Source organism: Numenius arquata, chromosome 18, assembly GCF_964106895.1.
Source record: "Numenius arquata chromosome 18, bNumArq3.hap1.1, whole genome shotgun sequence".
In the NCBI taxonomy this organism is placed as follows: Eukaryota; Metazoa; Chordata; class Aves; order Charadriiformes; family Scolopacidae; genus Numenius; species Numenius arquata.
This window is the reverse complement of record NC_133593.1, coordinates 11,865,868-11,885,977: the sequence shown is the minus strand read 5'-3', so window position 1 is coordinate 11,885,977 and position 20,110 is coordinate 11,865,868. Positions and strand designations below refer to the sequence as shown.

At 47.7% G+C, this 20,110-nt stretch overlaps 1 protein-coding gene across 1 annotated transcript in view; it reads right to left on the bottom strand.

Moving 5' to 3' along the window:
- Positions 1-1,116: 1,116 nt before the first annotated feature.
- The window catches only part of KSR1 (kinase suppressor of ras 1), a 64,205-nt gene continuing 45,211 nt past the window's right edge, over positions 1,117-20,110 (bottom strand). The window contains exons 4-20 of the mRNA XM_074160577.1: positions 19,278-19,746; positions 18,745-18,749; positions 17,732-17,792; positions 16,830-16,913; positions 16,196-16,257; positions 15,982-16,088; positions 15,534-15,702; positions 14,256-14,297; positions 13,777-13,831; positions 13,016-13,061; positions 11,612-11,991; positions 11,273-11,369; positions 10,350-10,483; positions 9,770-9,901; positions 9,348-9,483; positions 8,866-8,999; positions 1,117-4,250 (exon numbers count right to left, since the gene is read on the bottom strand). Coding sequence (XP_074016678.1) covers positions 4,172-4,250; positions 8,866-8,999; positions 9,348-9,483; positions 9,770-9,901; positions 10,350-10,483; positions 11,273-11,369; positions 11,612-11,991; positions 13,016-13,061; positions 13,777-13,831; positions 14,256-14,297; positions 15,534-15,702; positions 15,982-16,088; positions 16,196-16,257; positions 16,830-16,913; positions 17,732-17,792; positions 18,745-18,749; positions 19,278-19,746 — 2,192 coding nt within the window. The 3' untranslated portion in view covers positions 1,117-4,171. The remainder of the gene's footprint in view (positions 4,251-8,865; positions 9,000-9,347; positions 9,484-9,769; positions 9,902-10,349; positions 10,484-11,272; positions 11,370-11,611; positions 11,992-13,015; positions 13,062-13,776; positions 13,832-14,255; positions 14,298-15,533; positions 15,703-15,981; positions 16,089-16,195; positions 16,258-16,829; positions 16,914-17,731; positions 17,793-18,744; positions 18,750-19,277; positions 19,747-20,110) is intronic.

The following is a 20,110-nucleotide window of genomic DNA, read 5'->3' as shown; positions in this document are numbered from 1 at the left end:
GGGAGCAAATGGGCTCAAAGGCCATAAATTAAGGAGTCAGACCAGTGAAGGAAAGCTGAGAGACACAGCAGGGGCTGTAGCAAAAGCTGTAAGGTGGCATTTTATTTTTTTAATCCTTTTTTTTTTTTTTCCTTACATGAGCAAAACCTGAGAGTTCTGTCACCCTTTGCTTCGGCATCTTGCTCCAGGAGTTTCTCTGTTGCAAAAGGACTTGTAGAAACAGGACCCCCCTCTCTCTCGAGCGCTGCTCCCTCTTGCCCGATTCGGAGAAGGGATTTTAACGGGCGCTGCCTCCCTGTGCCCCCCCCAGGGCTGCCCTCACCCATTGCGAGGGTCCCCACTCTGGGGTCCCCACTCTGGGGTTTACCCCCAAAGTCTGACCTGTCCCGTTTGTGTCACGTCACCCTGTGTCTGTCGGGCTCTCGAGTGGCAAAGAAAATGGGGAAATGCTGGGAAATCCCCTTCTGCTACTTCCCTGGGATCCTGCTTCCAAAGGGCCGGGAGGGGAGAAGGGGCGAGTGATGGTAGAGCTGGTGACCTCCATGGGCATTGGCTGACCCACCACGGTGGGACGGTCATCTCTGCCCCTCCGCTTCCCTTTCTTCCTACACACCTCCCTCATTTCCTGCTCTTTTAAATACATTGCCTTGAATTCCCAACCTCAAATCAGGGAGAGCATCTCCCGCTACTCGGAGAAAGGCGCATCCATTTGGGACTGGTGACAGTTGGACACCGACGGGGTGTGGGAGTGAAGATGCTCCGAGCACCTTCTTTTGGCTTTGTCTCTTGTGAACTTCCCAGGACCCGCCACCACCTGAAAGTCTGTCCCGGGGGGGTTCGCAGCCTCCCAGCGCCACCCCCGTGTGACCCGCGGTGCGACGGCCGAGGGCTCAGTCCTGTGTGTCCCCCGGCAGCGGGTGCGATGTGTTGGGGGGGCCCTGCGGAATCTGCTCGTCTTTTGCTTTGGCTACAGGTAGATGGGGGGAAAAAAAGGTCAAACCACAATTCTGTAACACTTGCTTTACCCAGAGCGAAGATTTATTCACTGAAAAGATTCCTACAGACCCAGAATGTCATCAGCATAGAGTACACTTTTTTTTTTTTTTTTGTTTTTTTGCTGGTTGCATAAACTAATACAGAAACTGTTGTTAATACTAACAATTTTTAATTAATTTAATAGCAATTCTGGAAGACACTCCGTGGATAGAAAATATAAAAAAAAATTTTTTTACTGTACAAAGTTTACATCACATTTGAAAAGAAAAGGTGTCCATTTTCACCATGTTACAGACTCCATTTACATTCACTGGGGACGTGGGGCTTTAGTAGCAGCATTTACAACCGGCTTCACATTTACACCCGGGCTCGCCCGCTCCGCGCCCCCCCAGCACCCGGGGACACGGGACAAGGGACACGCAGCCAAAGGGCTCCCGCTGGGTTTGCAACGCGCCGAGGGGCGAGAGCTCCGCTCCCGTCGCAGCCCCACAACCCCGCCGCGTCCCGGGGGGGGTCTCTCACACCCCAATTACCCCAGAGCCCTGAGCGGCCTCTCCTCTCCCCTCCACTGGCTCCGGGAGGCTGGGGGTTGCTTTCCAGAGCAATTTATGGGCCTTAAACACAAACCCAAGGGCGGGTTCAATTAGAATCCCAAATCTCGTGATTAGAGGCAGGTTCTGGAACCCGGGGCCGTGTTCCCAGGGGGGCAGCACGGGGCTGGGCCGTCCCCGTGGGCACTGGGCACACGTTAAAAGTGCAGCACAAGGACACGAGGCCCCAGGTCCTGCCGAAAGGGGCGAGGGAGCCCGGCAGAACCGGGGGACACGGCTCTGTGTCTGCACAGATGGGGCTGGAATAACCCGAGGGCAGTCGTGGGAAGGACAAATGACGATAGGTTTTTTTGTTGTTTTTCTTAAATTGTTTTAATGTGGCTGTTCGTCCAGCACTGGCTGTCCTCCTCCCCCTCACCAGTCATCTTATTAGAAAAAAAATTGAGAATATATTGCTTTTCCGGAGTAGGTGACGGCAGCAGAGCAGCGTCGCTGCTGGTGACCAGGGACACCCCGACTGTTTGCAGGCTGGGGACTGGCCCCAGGTTTCGGGGCTTGTTTTACGCACAGAAATGGCAGAAATAACTCAGGAGGAGCTGCTGCCACCCTCAAACGGCAGAACCACGGCTTACAGAGTGACGCGCTGCGTCCGGCACCGGCCTCTAGCGACGCAGGGTGACACCGAGGGGCCCGTAGTGTCACCAGCGCGGAGCAGCACGTGCCCCTCCTCCAGGTGTGTGTTCTGCTGCCGTTATTGAAGCAGAGAAAACAACTTCTGCTTAAAACTGCTGACACAGCACGATTGTGAGAGAACACACAGTAGCAAGGCTCCGAGAGCCCCAAGCGGGGCAGGCTGAACACGCCGTAGCTGGGGGGGTTATTTGCTTTCTGAAGGTGGGGAGAAGAAGGGGGACAGGAGAGACCCCAGCGCCACGCCTGGCCACCACCAAACCCATTTTTTTTCTTTTATAGCCGAGACACACTTAAAAGTCACTCTATCAAAATACTTGTAAGGGAATGTAACCGACTTGCACGTGGCCGAGTGAAGCTCTCTGCTCAACAGAACTCAGGAAATACTTTTGCCACTTAATTTTCTACAAGACTCAGCCCCCCCCCCTAAGTAGCCAGAGGAGCTCCTGCCCCTTTGCCCACCCCACAGAGGACCTCAGAGCCCCTCTGCCCTGAGCCTCGCGCCGAAGCCTTGTGGGGTAAAGGGGTGGGGGGGCGTAACGTGCTGGTGGTTTTGGAGAAGTGAAACTGGGTGACTTCCAGGGAGCCCGGCTGAACCACCCCAACAAAGTGAGGGACAGAAAGGGTCTGAACGCTCATGGTGGGTGAGGGAGCCTCTGCTAACGCTGCTCACAGTTCATCTGCATCTGTCACCTTAAATGGGGTAACTGGGCGTCTCCTTTATAACCTGCACATCACACCTTGGAGAGGGTGTGCTTTGGGGGTTCTCTTGTCTCAAAATTAACCTTTGAAACAAGGCTGAGCTGTTGGGTTGAGTCAGTCCCTCTAGAGCAAGATGTAACTGTCCTGGCTGTGAGATTTCTGTCGTTCTTAGTCTTCCTCAAAATAACTGCTTTAGTCTGAAGTTTTTTAAAACAAACAGCTTGTAAACTGCGCTATGCCCGGCTCTAGGAGCCAGCAACGCTGGGGCGGAGCGGGGGGAATGACTTTGAATGTCTTGACGAGCCCTGTGCATCAAGCCCTTATTTAATATGTTATTTAGGGATGGCTTTTTCCCTTGTCCGTCTCTCGCTGTTCCCTGCAGCTCTGGAAAAAGCCTTTTCTCCTGCAACTGAAATGGCTGCGCCCGGTTGGTCGGTGTGTTACTGCCAGAAATGCTGCTGCCTTAGGGGACTAGAACTTGTTGTGCCTAAAACTTCAAAGGAAGAACTGCTCCCTGGGCGCAGATCTGTATCAAGTCGTGCTTTTATCTCTTTAAAGGCAGCGAGTCCTAAGCTTCCTCCAGGATTGCAGGAGCACAAGGAGCTTTTAGTGTGAGTTCTGTGTAGAAGAGCGCTCGGGTCTGTAACTGAGACCCAGCCTACGCGATGGGAAACGCTCCCAGAAGTAGATTTGTCCTGGTGGGACTTCAGGCAGGTCCCCAGCACCTGGCCCAGCCCTGCCCACACAAACCTGGGGCTCAGGGGCTGGTTCTGGCAAGAGATTGATTTCACCTTAAGGAAAGAAAAATCCTCTCTGGAACTCCAGCCCCTCGTACCCGACACGCTGCCGTTCTGCAACAAGCCCGTTCCACCCCTCTTGGGGAAACAACTGCTCTGAAGGCAGACGATCGTCCTCTTTACCACAGACACGAGAAGGAACTAGAAATAGTTCTTTTTTTTCAGTGCTATTTGAGAATGGCTGTAGTTAAACTCGATTCACTGTTTATTATGTTTAAAAAATATAGTTCACACAAAAGTATCATGTAAACATCCTTTAAATAACTGCTGGTGCTCAGGCAGAATTCAGACTGTACAACCGCCCCCGGGGCTGCGAGCCGAGGGTCGCGCGGGTCGGGGCTGCGGCTGCGCCAGCGTCACCGCTGGGAGGGTTCGGCGAAGGCTGGTGACGCCGGGTGTCGGGAGGAGACAACGTGCTCACAGTTACACCCCACGCTAGAGCTTTTGGTGACTTGGCTCCAGGATTCCCAAGCCAAATCTTTCAAAACGCAGGACAACTTTGCTACTGTTAATGCTGGAGAGAGTTGGGGGGGGAGGAGAAGGGAAGGGGAAAGAGTTACTTGTGTTGAATTTTTCTTAAAAAGCTACAGTTCTAGAAAAGGAACTAAAACGTGTTAGATTCTGATCTCGTACAACCCCAGACTGCCCAGAAAAGTAGCTTAAGTCATTAAGCGGCAAACACGGGAACTTATTCGTGTTAACCTCACACAGCACAAATCTGATTTGCCTCAAACTGGAGAAACGGGAGCTTTTGAGAAGTCCCTACAGGGGGGCAGGAGCCTGACACTTGTTTTCAACAGGCATTGGCTTCCCTGAAGTAGAAGGGAAGGGAAAAATGACTTACAGGATTTGGTTTTTAAGAGTAAGGGGTGTTTTGATGAGGTACATCCGTCGGGTAAAGAAACCCAACAGAACGAACCCAAACCCCTTTGCTCCTCTTTATAGGCTGTAGCAAGTGCATAAAAATGCCTTTTCCTTCACCCCTAAGCCTTTAGTGGAGCTGGAAACACCTTCCCACCCAGGTGCCTCCTACACACATGCACTTGGGAGCCCTGAACCATCAGCTCTTCAGGAGACTTTGAGAGAACGAATACGTGGACACTGCCCTGGTTCTTGGTGCACGTTCTTCTGGCCCTGTCCTCTCCCCGCCAAAACAAGGTATTTTTGTCAAAATGATGAATTGGTAAGGAATGAAAAAAGACCTTTTCTGAAAAGGCACATATTTGCTGTTACCTGTAACTCTGCAAAGCCCCTAACGTTAAGTCAGACATTTTGCTGAGCAAGGGGTGTAAACGGAGGCAAATCATCAAATTCAAAGCCCAAAGATTTGCAAGGGGGGGAGCAGGAGGGGAAGCTCTTGATTCCCTCCTCTTTTCCACAGCGCTGGGGCTGATCCCAGTTGGGCCGGTCCCAGACACCACTTGTGGCTTGGTCCTGGCAGGGTGAGGGACCAGGCAGAGCAAGGACCATCCTTCCTCACGCTCAAGAACAGCACCAGCTTCACCCAGCCCCTGACAGAACTGACGCCGGTCCCCAGGGAGAGCTGGCACCACCTGCCCTCAGGTCCGGCTGGTTGGCAGAGCAGTGGGGTGCTCAGCCACGGGCTCTGCCTGCGGGAATGTTCCTGCCACCTCCGCTCACAAAACCCCCTCCAGCACCGAGGCTGCCAGGCATAACCTCGCGCTGCGCCCAGGGCCCTGCACCCTCTGCCCCCCGAGACCCGCACAAGTCACACCGGCGTCGGGAACCCCCCAACCTGCCAGGCAGGGCACGCAGCAGGGGCTGTTCCCTGCGCCTGGTGAGCGAGAGCAGATCCCAGCCCCTCTCCAGGAGGTACAGCCTGAGGAAACGCCTCGGAAGGGAGAGGTGGCCGCGGTGTTAGACAGTGACTTCTTGCAGCCAGGAGGTGTTATTCAAGCGAACAGCCCACACCAAGCGGAGAAAGGCAGAAAAGGAGAATTCGGATATAGTGTTGATTATGTCCATGGGTTAATTTCGTGGTTTGTTTTTGCTTTTTTAAATGGAAGGTGATTGTCCAAGTTGCTGGTTAGGATACAACACATGGAAACATGCAAGGTGGAGCCCGTTATTGCACCAGTAGCTACAACCTACAAAGAAATATGGGAGGGGAGGGAAAAAGACACCGTGAGAGTTAGTTTTCAGTTATTTAAAGCAAGCCCTTGAGAACTACCTATTCTAAAGCTTACACCAGAGCATGGGGTTAGTGCAGTTTCTCAGAGGATGTGGAGGTGTCTCCAGGAGGATTTGACTCTGAGCAGCCTCTGGCTGCCCCGGCACCCCCGGGGTGACCTGACAGGACGCAGTTTGCAGGGGATGAACAAAACCGAGCTGCCTCTGCTTCCGTGTCAATGAGCACTAATTCAGCTGCCAATGTTGATAATTAATGCTGACACTTCAAGTACTTCTCCCCTATTAAATGCTTTGAGCAGAGAAGCAGTAGTAATGTATGCAAATTGGCACAAACCGCTGGCAGGGGTGGAGGGGGGTGTCAGTCTGTCTGCCCAGGGAACAATAATTAGGGGAGCTCCGACAGTCATTCTGCAGCTCCGCAAGCTGTTTGAGAGTAACTCCCTATGGAAACACTCATCCAAAATGATCACTTGGCAAATCGCTCCGGAATCGAGCGTTCTCATGAGCTGAGTGCCCAAATGGGAAGCGTTACTTCATGTTCAATGTGGTGTTAGAGGACAAGGGGAGAGCGTGACTGGCTGCGTGGGACAGCCGGGGCTCTGCTCTGCTCCACGCCATCTGCTCAGGGAGGTGAAAAGATCAAATCACCACCAGAGTTAACGATCCGGCACAAGGGGATCTTGCTGCACAGAGAAATGAGGGCAGGGAAGAGCTGAACCATAGTGTTCCCACTCAGAGCAGCACAGTTCAACACAGAACCATAGTGTTGGAGAGCAGCATCTCTGTAGGAAGGGAACAATATCACCAAAGGGCGATGTGTCATGTACGTGTATACATGTACGCAACTTAAATACAGTGATCTTCCTCTGAGGTAAGGGAGCATTAACTTAAAAAAATAGCAGGGAATGTCCCGAGTGAAGCTGGATGTGTGGAGGGAATGGCTATGGAGAAGCAGAGACTCAAGGCAGCTGGGGACAGATCTGCCCAACGCGAGCTGCGCCTGGAAACAGGCTTTTTTACTTCAGGAAAAACAATTGTTTCTCTTAAATTAGGACCCAGGGACGTATAAGCAGCAGCAATTACATACAGGCCCATTTTTTAGCTCAGGTTTTGTTGGTTTCTCTTTACATTTTTATTTTAAAAGATGTAGACAGTTGAAATGGCGAGGACTGAAGCGTGGCTGTGACAGTGCTGCCGGGCACTGAGCGCTGGGGGTGCAGAAGGACAGCCCCCTCCCAAGGGTGTGCCGCAGCCCACACAGGCTGTAATGACCATGCGAACAACAACCGTAACGCAGTGGTTGGACCTTTTTGAAGTGAGTGCTGTGGTATGTGAACACCCCTGTCTGGTGTAAGGAAAAAACACCAGACAGCTCTACTTCCCGGGGAGCGGGCAGTAAGTGTTCAGTTTTTGCTGATAATAATGTCCTTTTGTATAAAGATGAGGCCATGGTCTTGGGGAAGCATCCCACACATAAAGTTGTTACACGGGGAAATGTATCGGGGACCCGGTACAAATGTTGGGGAAATTGCACAAGAGACAAACAGTGACATTTTGAACCGAACCCCCAGAGAAACCACACCCAGCGGCACTCGGAGTGCCAGGGCAGTCGCCAGACAAGCGTTTGGCCAGTTACAGTAAGGGATTGCGGGAAGATCGTGAAGGGTTATGGGAAAGAAAGGGGTAGGTTAAACATCAAAAAAAGGAGAAAAAAAGAGAAAATAAATATTAGAGGTTCAGTAGATGAAAATAAACATGAGCAAAGTACGTGGTAAATGGGCACTGGTCGCAAACGTGTCTGGTCTCCCCAGACTTTGAGAAAAAACACTGAGGTCACCAAACTGTCACCCTGTGCCCAAGAGAAGTCCTGAGTGCGTCCCTGGGCCGGCTGTGCTCGTGGGGGCCATCAGAGCTACTGGGGTAACAGCAGTGGGGATGAGACAACCGACACGGAACTGGTTGGGGGTGGGGAGTTCGGTCTCTCGGCTCCAGCAACCAGATCTGCTTCCCTTCCTCTTGATCTGAACAGAAGTGGGACCTCCCCAGAGCGAGGGGTTACTCATGGGAGGGGGAGCTGGAAGTTTTAGGCTTGTGGCTTTACGCTCACCCAGTCCGAACTGGAACGAGTTTTATATTCTGGGCTCATCTGTCATAACAGATGACTCGGGATGTACAATCAGGTGTTTTGAGGGACGTCTCCCAGTTTTGACAGTTTACGGGTGCGTGATCTGATGAGACCTTTCTTCCTCAATTGCAGCACAGAAACTGACCTCTGACAAGGATTTATGCTGACTTCTCATGATTTATCTTTCCTTGGTCCAGATCTTGACATAATTCCACCTTGGAGGTTCAGTGCAAACACTGCTGTTCCTTCCTAGCTGTCAATTTAACGGCATCCTCAGGATTTCTAAATCCCTTGACACGTCATCACCACCTACTTTGGTAATTTTCCCCAGAAGTCAATTATGCTGAGTCTAATGCTGCATTTCTTTATCTGCCTCTGCAAACTGGGCACTCTCCCATAAAGAGGAGGAGGGGGTTGGATATTTTCCCCACGTGCTCCGTGAGGAACTTTGGACTCTTTCAAAATGTGACAGTTCAGTTTCAAAGGGAAACGGTGGCACATTCTTTGGTCCTTCCCGCCCTCAGTCAGTACCAGCCATTACAGGGGAAATTCTAACCACTCTGGGGTCTGTGTGCGCCCTTTCTAATACTCTTTGTAGAAACTCTCTGAAACCAGACATAGAGCTGGGTCAGTAACCTGCTGAAGGAGGGAGGTGAATGTGATAAAGTAGGAAATCAACTGTCTGAAGCACACAGGCTTCATTGCCTCATTTCCTAGTAACCAGAAAAGCAGAAGAGCACGCTGCTGCTCTCCCACAGAGGTCTGACAGCCCCCAGGAAAGCAAAACAAAGGACAGAAACGATCCATTAGCAAATTCTGAGCAGCATAAATGTTATCAGCAGCAAATACTCACTCAGCAGACTTCCAGAAATGCCCGGGGTGGGAGAGCCGGCGATTCAGTTTTGGCAGTTTTTCAAGCATCTCCATGAGGACAGTGAAGCTGGGTCTCTCGCCAAGCTCGAAGGACCAGCACGCCGAGAGAATCTCCTGCAAAGGTGTTTGTGGCTCATTATCTCCACTGAGTTCCCAAGTCTAACTGTGCAGACTGAGCAGCTGATGGGGCACTGATTTGTGTGAGCCCAGCCAGAGGCAGTGGTTAATAGAGATCTCGGACATTCTTATGATCAGGCAGTACCCTGCACACTGGTGATGTCTACTTCTGTACAACAGTTACGGGCAGAGGCTCAGTATCTAACCCGGTGTCCCATTCTAATCTGCTCTCTCTCCTGCCCTTTCTCTTTACAGTTATGAGTAAAATAAATCTCCTCTTTAAGCAGCTCCCTCTTTTCCTGATAAATAGCTATATGGAAGGATTCCTCCAGCTGAGGTACTTACGTTGACTTCTTTCCCCAGACTAACAGTTGCAAGGACTTGTTTCACTCCTTCCCCACTTCCTATCTGCCAGATGAGTGCCTCTGCCGGCTGGTTCTTGAAAGGCCATTCTCTTGCTTGGAGCTCATACCACACAGTCCTGCAACATCAGTGGACAAATCAAGCCTTTGCCTGCTCTTAAGAGAACGATACAAACCCTGATGCTGTTCCAGTTTCTCCAGATAAGCTCTGGGAGGTGTATAAGGCTCTGCAGCAAATCCCTCCCACCCCTCATGCCTCCTGCCCACGAATTTTGTAGTAGGTGAGAAAAAGCATCCCAGGCAGAACCCTGAGGCTATGAGAAGGGAACCACCGACTCATGAGGCTCAGGTCTGTGACAAATCTCGTTAGTAAGCTCCTGTGGTACTCTGTGGTGTTCCTCTTACCCAAAGGCATAGATATCTGCAGCTTTGGAGAAAGGCAGCTTGTCTTCATCTTTCCCAGGGGCCATCTCACGAACGATTTCAGGGGCCAGGTAGCACAACCAGTCATGAGGCAGCTTCAACTCATTCTCCCTCCTGCGTTCAAAGGAAAGAAGTGGGACTGAAACCCTACTGCTTGAACCGAGCAGCAGCACATGGACCATATCTCTACTTCACCCAATGCCTTGACTTTATTCACTCAAATGTTTTTGCTGACATTTGCTTTCTAATTTTCTTGCCATATTAACAACTACACACGTGACAGCCTGGCTCCCCAGCTCACTCCTGGGCTTAGAGTGTTGTTCTGTGTTCTGAGTCTTACTCCACACATAACTTCCTAGCAATGTGCTATGGGAACAGTAGAAAGAACTCTGTTAAAAAAAAAAAAACAAACACACCAAAAAATTGTGTATTGCCAAAATGTGCATATGTACAAAAGGGATCACCACTCCCCACTTATACTGCATAACACATCAAAATGTTTCCCTATTTGATCATTATTTAGCATTCTAGAAGCGGACCAAGATTTGAAACCTCCACTTACCTTCCTTCCTGCACCACGCCTGAAATTCCAAATAATCCAAAGTCAGTGATCACAACTTTCCCGTTGTCATAGAAAACATTCTTGGATTTCAGATCCTTATGAACAATCCCCTTTGCGTGAAGATACCCCATGCCCTGGGAAACAAACGCAGGGATGTAAACTTTATTATTTACAAGCCTCTGCCTCCAGGCACGCTTTGCTTTCTAATGCACATTTACTCTCATTACTCCAGCATAAATGATTAATTGTAAACTGGACACAGCAGCTCTCCGACTGATGCAGGGAGGGTGCAAGGGAGCAGATCTTAGTTCAGTGCTCAACCTTGGAATTGCTTTCCATCCTCTGCACAGCGGGGCTGCTGGAAGGGTGCAAGCACAAAGCTGAAGCATTAAGCGTCCGTGGACTTGACAATCCTGAACAAGTCTGTATGTGTAAGAACCATGAACAACTGACAGGAGTTTGCTCACTAAATTCACAGAATATTTCTGCCAGAAAAGAAAACAGCAGCTTTAGAAATGCTTCTTCAGTGAGAAATACTGAAAGCGAGCACAGAAAACGCTGCACAAATCTGGGAGAAAACACCATTTACTACAGAAAGTGTTAACTCAGCTGCAGTTACTAATAAAGAGAAGAGACTGGGAAGGAAGCCTGTCCCACAGACCCCTCTTCATTGTCGCCTTTATCTAAATTCTCCCTCCCCAGCCCCTCACTGACAAGCAAAAGCTCTATTTCTCTCCATGTAGGCCCTTAGCACTGTCCACTAAATTAGCACTTTTTTTAGACCAACTTTGAGCATCTCCTGCTGCATCACCCTGTTGGGCTACTGCGACCCACACAGCCCCTCCCCAGCCCTGCAGCCTCCAAGCTCCTGCCGAGGCGCTGCCCAGAAAGCAGGTGTCTCCGGTAGCACAAGGTCCCCTCACCTTAATGATCTCCTGCGCTATCTGCCGGGTTTTGTTAATATCCAGGGATACCTTGTGGTCCCTTACAAACGAGTGAAGCGTCCTTCCTTTGCAGAAGCTACAGAAAAGAGGAACAACAATCCTTAAAAAGGTCTTTTAAAATATTGGAGGGAAATAAGAATGTAATACTGGACGTGTAATTGGTCTTCTTATCATGTTGACAGAATCCCAGCCCTTTTTCACTGCTGAGAAATGCCATTTTGAAGTTGAGTTACACATGTACCTATTGTTAAAGCATGCTCAAGAATATGCAACAAATATGTATATATTAAAAATAATCCTAAGATGCCATATCCTTACCTGGTAATGATTGCTAAATGAGGAGGGTGCATGCATGCTCCCATGAAAAGTACCACGTTCTCGTGCCGCGTCTGTCTGTAGTTCATCACCTCCTTCTTGAAGAGCTTGAGATGGTCCTGGTTGTTCCCGTCTATCTCCAAGAGCCTGATGGCCACCTCCCCGTGCCATTTTCCCTTGTAAACCTTCCCCCACCGTCCTTGGCCGATAGGATCCCCCAGTTCAATCTGTTCAAAGGGGATGTCCCATTCTTGCAGGTAGACGCTGGTCTGGCTTGGTTTGCGATAAATCATCCCTTGCAAGTGTGGCCGTCTGTTTGGCAAATCTTCCACCTCATCCTCATCATCTTCAGGTTCCGATTTACTAGTCTCTCGTTCTTCCACCTGTTCACAGAAAGAGATGGGAAGCACACGCTGAGAGTCCCATCTGAGGGGCAGAAGCAGCAGAGGCTGCTTGGAGAGGTCAGGGGGCTGGATGTATGCACTGCTGCAGCTCTAGAAATAGCCCTCAGAAAACAAAGTCATCTCAGAAAGCTACAGAAAGTCATATTTCTATATGTCAGAGCATGCAGGTGAAGACAAGGCGGCTTTATCCCGTATAGAGTTACATTTGTAGAACAAGCACTAACATGGAGGCACTCAGCATTCTCTCAGAATTTGGCCGTCAGTGTGGGGCAAAATGCCAGTGGCTATTCTGAAAGGAGAGGTCAAGACCCTCTTTGTCCTTCAAATTAACATGGGTGCAGGTTTTTTTGAGATTACTAAAATCATCCCGTTAGAGAGAAGTGCTCCAAAAATCAACAAACTTGATCCAAAATCCAGTCATTTCTGCTGAAATCATTGATTCTGTCTCTATTGGTGTCCTCGTCCCTGCAGAAACCCGTTTCAGTGGTCATCCTCCAAGCTGAACACATGCTTAGGGACTGCCAAAATCACAGGCTCTTGAGACCAGGTCTGGAAAAGCTTTCCTGTGCAAAACATAAGGCCACACTCACCTTCGCAGGATCTGCCCTGAGCTAACCTGACCACTGGTGGTACTGACACACGCATTAGGTTTGAGGTCTGCAGAGCATTGAGACCTGGGAACTCCAGTAGCAGCATGAGCTCCTGTAATGTAAAATCAGCTGCGCCAAACAGAGTCAGCCAGAAGTTTGAAAAACATCATCTTAGCTTGATTAGAAAAAGTGAAGTATAGTATATTGCAAGTATTGTATATTGTATATTGCAAGTACATAATTGTTTCAGCCTCACTACAGAAACCATGACTTTTCAGTTGTGATCTCAGCAGTACGAACAGCTCAGTGGAGCTGAGGTCAGGCACAGCCAGTCCAAGCTCAACCCCAGGGCCAAAACCTTTTCATGGCACTTTCAACATGATATTTCTGGTTGTACAAAAGGGAAAACCTACCTCTGCTTCACATCCAACTCCATCTGCGTCTGGCTGTTGATCAGCACTAACGAGAGAAGACAGGTTTACAGTGAAAATAATGCTTGCATATGGAGCTGCATGAGGAGAGTGGGCTGGTGCATATGCCATTAGGGGAGTGGAAAGAAGCAAACGGAGAGCAGATCTTGATAATATCATAGTAGGTCAGAGAAAAATACAATTACTGCTCCACTTAACAGATAAGGACTTTCTAACCTTACTTTAGCAAACGAGGGACAATGACTTTGCGGTGATTTCCAGTGACTAAGTGGTAGGAGTTGACTGGCGGTGCCATGGCCGCGCTATTACAGTGTGTTCCAGTAACGGATACTCCACTCCTGCTGGAACACCAGCAGTGGGGCAGCACTGGGGAGCGCTGGCAACACAGGCTGGAATCTTCTGCATACCCTACTATTCAGGCCCTTAAAAAGACGTTTGCTTGCAGCTAAGTGTGCCGTGCTCTTTTAATTGTAAAACTCCCTAACTCCTATTTCATCAGACCTTTCTGCTCTCGGGAATCCACACATATCCACAACTAGATGTTAAAGGCATGGACATACCGGCCCATCTAAAGTAGATACCATATTCAGCTTTATAAACCTGGGCACACCAGTCTCACCCTTGCTGACTCGTGAGTTCTTAGATAATACATTCAGCTTTGGTCATAATGTAGCACTTTCAGACTGATCTGAAGCTTATCAGGTAAACACTAGGCAAATAAGAGACTTTAAAGCTGTACTTACTTAGTGTCTGCAGCTGGTTCTGGAGGTTGTGCTGTTTGTACAGGGCTGGGAATTTCTGGGAAAGTAGATTTATGAAACATATTTTACGCTTCAATCTCTTAAAGATTGGAAGTTTTCACATTGCAACAGTGATTATTTGCTTCTTAGTCAGGAATTATAAACTAAACTCAACCCCAGACAATATGATTTATACTTCTATTCACTTAAAACTATCCTGATCTTTCCTGGTACTTACATGCCTGTACATTGACTGAGCTCATTCACCTACTTATCTGTAACTAGTAGATAAATCACATCACTACCTCTTATTAGGAGAGAGAGGCCTGAATTATATATTGAGATAAGAGAAAGTTTGAATTGTTTAGGTACTTTTTTTTAAAAAAGCAGAATTATTGTTCTTAGGCAGCATGCAGAAGTTTACAAACAAGTTATTTTTTGGCAGCAGAAGCCGGTTAGTAGATTTAAAACAATCAACTCACCTGGGAAGATAAATTGTTGTCTATGTTGAATGTAGTAGGCAGCTTTTTTTAAATTTTTTTTTTTTTCAAAAAAAAAAAAAAAAAAAAGAGAACAGCAAAAAAAATTACCAGGAGAAAAAAAACCAAACACAAGTTAGAGGATCATCAGTAAGTGCCCCATGTGCATTCAATGAATTAGTCCCAACTCACTGCTGGGAAACAGATTAGTAGATTATCAGCCTGCTGGAGGGGGTGAATCTCAGCACATGCATTTCTGGAAGACTATGAGAGACGATACTTCTCAAATGAAAGCTGTTACCAGCGAGCAAACGGGCTGGTGGGAAAGCACCATGCTCAGTGGCATAAGGAAATTTAGAGAACCCAGGAATGCTACAAGGCAGGGCCATGTAAAGGCTTGTGCTTCAATGCCCTTTCATGTCTTCAGCTTTTCTGAGATGCACCCAGAGAAGCTGAAGCTCATGAGCCATCTGCAAGCATATTTTTTTAATTTTAGTGAATTTGAGCAGTATGTCCTAATACAAAGTAGTTGCAGTACAATTCTTGTACTAAACTGGCTCCGCTTCTGCTCCTTTTGAGCAGACTAAAATAGCAACTTCCACTCCAGAGCAAAAGCTCGAGGCAAAGTACAGCCAGGCTGAAGGCGAGATATAGCAGCTACTGAGCAGTCTGTGACTTTGTTTCCAGATGAAATGAATTACATTTATGCTCACTATGTAAATCTTTGCCCTTGTCAGAGATTCTTGCCCCTATCAACTGACCATTTGGGTTCTTAACCTGTGTGTAGGGTAAATTCTTCTCCACCACATGTGTATGTCAATGGTTTAAAAGTCTTGATCGTTGCTTATCTTTTGGAAGATATTACTTTGGAAAGTAATTCATTCCAGCTCTCATTTTCACGTTTAGCAATCAACTTACTCATGATTTAAAGCCACTGGTGACCAAACACAGAAGGCAGCATGCATTTTACAATACAATGAGAAAAGGGAGAGCAAAGAATTTTTTTTTTAGTCCTTTTCAAAAAAAAGAAAATAGAAATCTTTTAAGAAAGGTGCCAACGTTCTTCAATAATCTGTCTCCTGCACAGGTATCTTGATACCACTTGAAAAATGTTAAGAACAGACCAGTTTCTTTTATCAGGTAACAAGATACACCTTCACATCTTAAGACACAATCATGTGTTCAGAAACCTGCAGCTCCCTACAAAGTCCTGGTCAGTCTCTGCTTGCACAGAGGCCTTTCTGATCTGGGCGGAGGGAGGGCTCCTGAAAGGGAGTTTACCTGGGAAGTTAAACCGTCCGTCCCTCTGGCCCATGGGAGATGGGTTCGGGGGGGGCGTTGCACTGGGAGGGTTGGAAGACTGGAAAGGTGCTGGAGAAGACGGTGTGGATGAGGTTGTAGAAGAAGGATTACTGCTAGAATCCAGGTGATTTATTGCTGGTGGATGCTCCTGCAGAGCAAGGAAAGTCACTCGTGAGAAAACAATAAAAAAAAAGGAAGAATTTCCCTCAGGGTTCACTACTACCCTCAGCTCACAGCATATTTTTTCTAGTGGCAGCAGGAACTGTGCACAACCGATGTTTTACAAGGAGAAAATGTCATATATCAAAGTCTCCTTGCAAAGCAAAAGCTCAAGGTGCCATTCCTGCTCCAACCAGCAAGGTGCTGCTGCCACCTCTCCTGGTTGTAGCCCCTTACAGACACACGACTCACGTCAGTCACCATGTACCTTTTTAGTTAGTGCTTTGGGAAGAGTTCCAAATTGTGGTTCTGTTGGTCTGTCCACTGGATTATTGATATCAGAAGGGACAGACTCTGTTCTTCTTATTTTTGCTACTGAAAAACATGTTGGAGAAGGGAAAAAAAAGCTTTAATCAGACTTTTTATTCTTGCGATTCCATCAATTACATTGGAATGCTAAGAACTGGTAGAAAATTACTTACTGGGAAGGAAGGATATTCTACAAGCAGGTGCCTCTTTAGTACATTTGTTGTGACACTTTAATCTGAAAGAGAAACATTACATGTTAAATAGCAACTTGTTCTTTCCCAAAAAGATGAAGCCTACCCTTAAGTTGTAATTCTTATGCTAACGTCGGAGGGAGTTCTGGAATGCTCCAGGCCCCAGAGCAGCATTCATATGAGGAATCCTATTACATGTGTCATTAGGCTAATGAAAGCCATATATATATATCTTAGCATCTGATTTATTTTTAGTATAGTTACCTTCACTGACTCTCATCCTGGGACTGAGAAGGACTAAAATCTCAGCACTCTGGACTAACAACCCAGACAAAGAAGCAAAAACTAAAATCCTCACTGTTATTTAGGTATCCAGCTCCCACCAGAAGATTTGCCTGTGACCAGGCAGGAAGCCTGTGGCAGGGAAATAAATTCAGTGTATCTGTGTGTCAGGCTGCCAACCTAAGTGTAAGCTGTACCAAAGCCTCTCTTTGCCCGTTCAGAAGCTGACTGAAAAAGTGATGCCACTGTTAAGAGCACATCACATCAAGAGATGCTTGTCACTGCAAACTTTAGTGAATCAAAGTTCTGACAAAGATCATCGCTGTGTGCTCACCTGCAGTACTTACACTTCACCCCGAACATCATGCTTTTCTGACAGACTTGGCAAATCTGAGATAACCAAGACTTTGTAGAGAACCTAAGTGGAGACAAGAGAGGAAAAATGATGTTAACTGGTGTCTAAAGGAAAATTAACATTTGCAGGTAGTCACAGACAGGCTGTACTCCTTTAGCCCTTTCTGAAAAGGGCAAGTGGTGGTGTGGAAAAGACTTCTCACTTTTCTGATCAAGAGCAACTGAAAGAAGGCTGGCACCACCTCTGCTGGCCTGTTGCTATTTCTCCACTCTTGGAACGGGGCTGAGAGGTCTCAGAGGTGCCTCTGACAAGGAGACAGGCTGTACATGTACACGGCTCTAGCAGGTCCTCAAAGCTGCAGCTCAGCAACCACAGATGGGTGGTGGGAATCTTAGCCCTTTCACCAGAAAATTAAACAGTAGGTTTGTTTGGTGTTAGAACTGGCTAGCCCAGCTTTGGTTGCATTTGGGAAGGGGGGATGCAGGAAACTACAAGGGAAGAGGGAAATGTATGTTCTTCCCAAGTAGGGAGGAAGGAGGAGCCTCTCTCATTGGTAGCAGTGGAAGTGTTTTAGAAAAGGCTTTGCTACAGATCTGGCGTGGTCCTACCAGCCCATCCACTACATTGCTACTGCTGCTGTGCTGGTCGTTATGGAATCGTCAGAACTGGCTTTGGAACAAGGATTCCAAGGGCTGGACACATCAGTGGTGTATTAAAAATAAATTTGGCTGAAATACATAGTTAAGGTTGAACTTGGCAAATGAGGCCCCCAACCCAACTTCAAACCTATCTCAGAGCCATCCCTGCCACAAACACCCCAAACAGGACGCCGTCCCACTCTGACCCTGTGTTGGTGCCCTTGGTGGCCCTGTGTTACTCACCTGTGTGTTACCGCTAAGCCAAAGTCTCTTCGTACCGTTTGAGGGGATCCTTGGGGGAGTTCTGATGGAGAACAAAAGGATGTTTTAGGGAAGCATTAGTCACAAGCGGTGCTTACTGGTCTAGGTCTGGTCTAGTTATCTGGTAAGTCTGAAAAGGGAGATCTAGGCTTCAAAACGCCAGGCCAGCACTCCGGTGGTTGTATCACATCACTTCACTTCCTAAGAACTCCCCAATATTGGCATATTTCCCAATTAAATCTATAGCCATATTGCAAATCTGGTGAAACCTCAAATCTGCAGGCATTGACACAGCTGCAAGGCTGGACACTGTCACTGCTAACAAAAGCCAGTCTCTTTCTTTGACCCTAGATGGCACCAGATTCTTTTTTATCATCATTCCAGTGAACTTTTAAAGGTATCTGTGGTCTTCAGCACTGGAACAATTTCTTGCTTTTCCAAGGAATATTGCTGATCTAGTGTGGCTATCCAAATGCACAAGTCATCTGAATTAATCATAATACAACAGTTAAGATGGCTAAATCCTTACTGAAGAGTCCTAATGAATATAACAAATTTTGGAACTGAATGGCACTTACGGTATAGATTTTAAAACAGACAATATGACTATATGCATAAAAGCACCAGAGATACTTGGCAATGAATATCCAAAGATACTAAACGGTTAAATACGAGGTTATTTCCAGTAGCAAAAGGCACCAGTAAGACCTCTCCGAAGTCACAGACAAGCAATTCCAACCTCCTTGCATTAATCCTTTAAACATCAGTATTCATTTTCCTTGGTTTTGTCATCTGATGAAATACCAGGTACAAAAACGACCAAGTAAATATCCTGCAGTTCTCCAGCTCGCCCAGGTTCTATTCAAGTTAACAGAAACTCAGGGACAGAAGGCCTAGTGAGGATCTCCTGAGGTTGCACAGGGATGATCAACAGATAGTTGACAAGGACAGGTTCTCTCTCAGCAATGAAATGAAGCCCTGTAAAAGTCTCTTACCAAACCTAGAGAGAAAAAAAAAATAATAATCTTTTTTAGACATTGATATTCATGTGACAGGATACACACTTTAATAGAGCAGAAACTCTTTCCTGCAGCATTTGATGTCACGTTTACAAACATCTCTGGTGTTGCACAGGCTCCTGAAGTCACTGCACAGCCAGTATTTCCCTGCCTACAAATAGCAGTCTCTGCTGTGTAGAGCCCCAGCTCCGGTCTGTGAGGGAGGGGTACAGGAGCGCACCCAAATTTTGGCTTCAGACGAGAAGTGCTAACGAGGCTGGCAGGCTCCACAGAGGAGCCACATTCTGCACTTCTACCAGACTTATCAATAGGACCTGAATGACAGCAGAGCCAGCTTCTTACCACTGAATTTCAAAACAAAGCTGGGCATTGGCCACAGGTGCTGACTTGCTGCATTTAGAGGTTCAGCAATTTGCAGGTTTCAGTATATACTTTGTATGCACTCACAGTCTGGATGCCCTTTGGTATGAATGTGACCACCCATGGGGAAGGAGATATTTCATGCTTACTTTATTGGAGGAACTTCATCTATCCTGTTTCCCAGCTGTGATTCATGCGACTTGCTCCGTGTGAGGGTTGGGAAGTTGGGTAGCAGCTGAAAAACCTTCCGGCAAGGGGGAGGAGGAGTCCGTGGTGGCTTAAACTTATGCCGTCTCTTGGCTTGAGGAGTGGTAGGGGGAGTGATGGTGATGCTGTGAGGAGTCCTTGGTGTTAACCTTCCACTGTGTGCAGGGAATGCAAAAGGGTCCAGGAGGTTTTCTGCATAGATAGAAGGTCCGTGACTCGAGGGAAGAGAATCTGAAGATGGGATTGTGGACACAGACACAGACCGTGCCTGCTGGCTGCTGCCCTTGGGGAGGTGCAGTGCAGAGGGGGTCCATGCAGGTGCAGAGGAGCAGGGGGATTCGGGGGTTGTCGAGCTGTTCTCCCGCCGTGCCTCAGACAGGTTCATCAGCACGTCGTCTTTTAACTCCCCACCTGTACATCAACCACAGCAACATTAGCGATTGATTGAAAAGAAAAGACAAGGCATATATACATAACTACATCATGCTGCTTTAGCCTATAAAGTGCTTTTTTCCCCTGCTTTGCACCTAGCCAAGAGGCAAGCCTCGCTTCTCCCCTGACACCCGTCTGAGACCAGCTAAAGTAACCTTTAAAATGAGAATGGCAGTAACTCCCCTTCTTTCCTGTCTGTAGCTATGTATATCAAAAGCTAAAATCAGGTCCTGTGTTCTAAGCTGGGCTGAGTTTTAACAGATTGGGGCCCTACTGAAGAATGTGGCTTATAGAAACCGATATAAAACAGGCACCCCCATCCCTCTGGATGGCCGATGTGGAT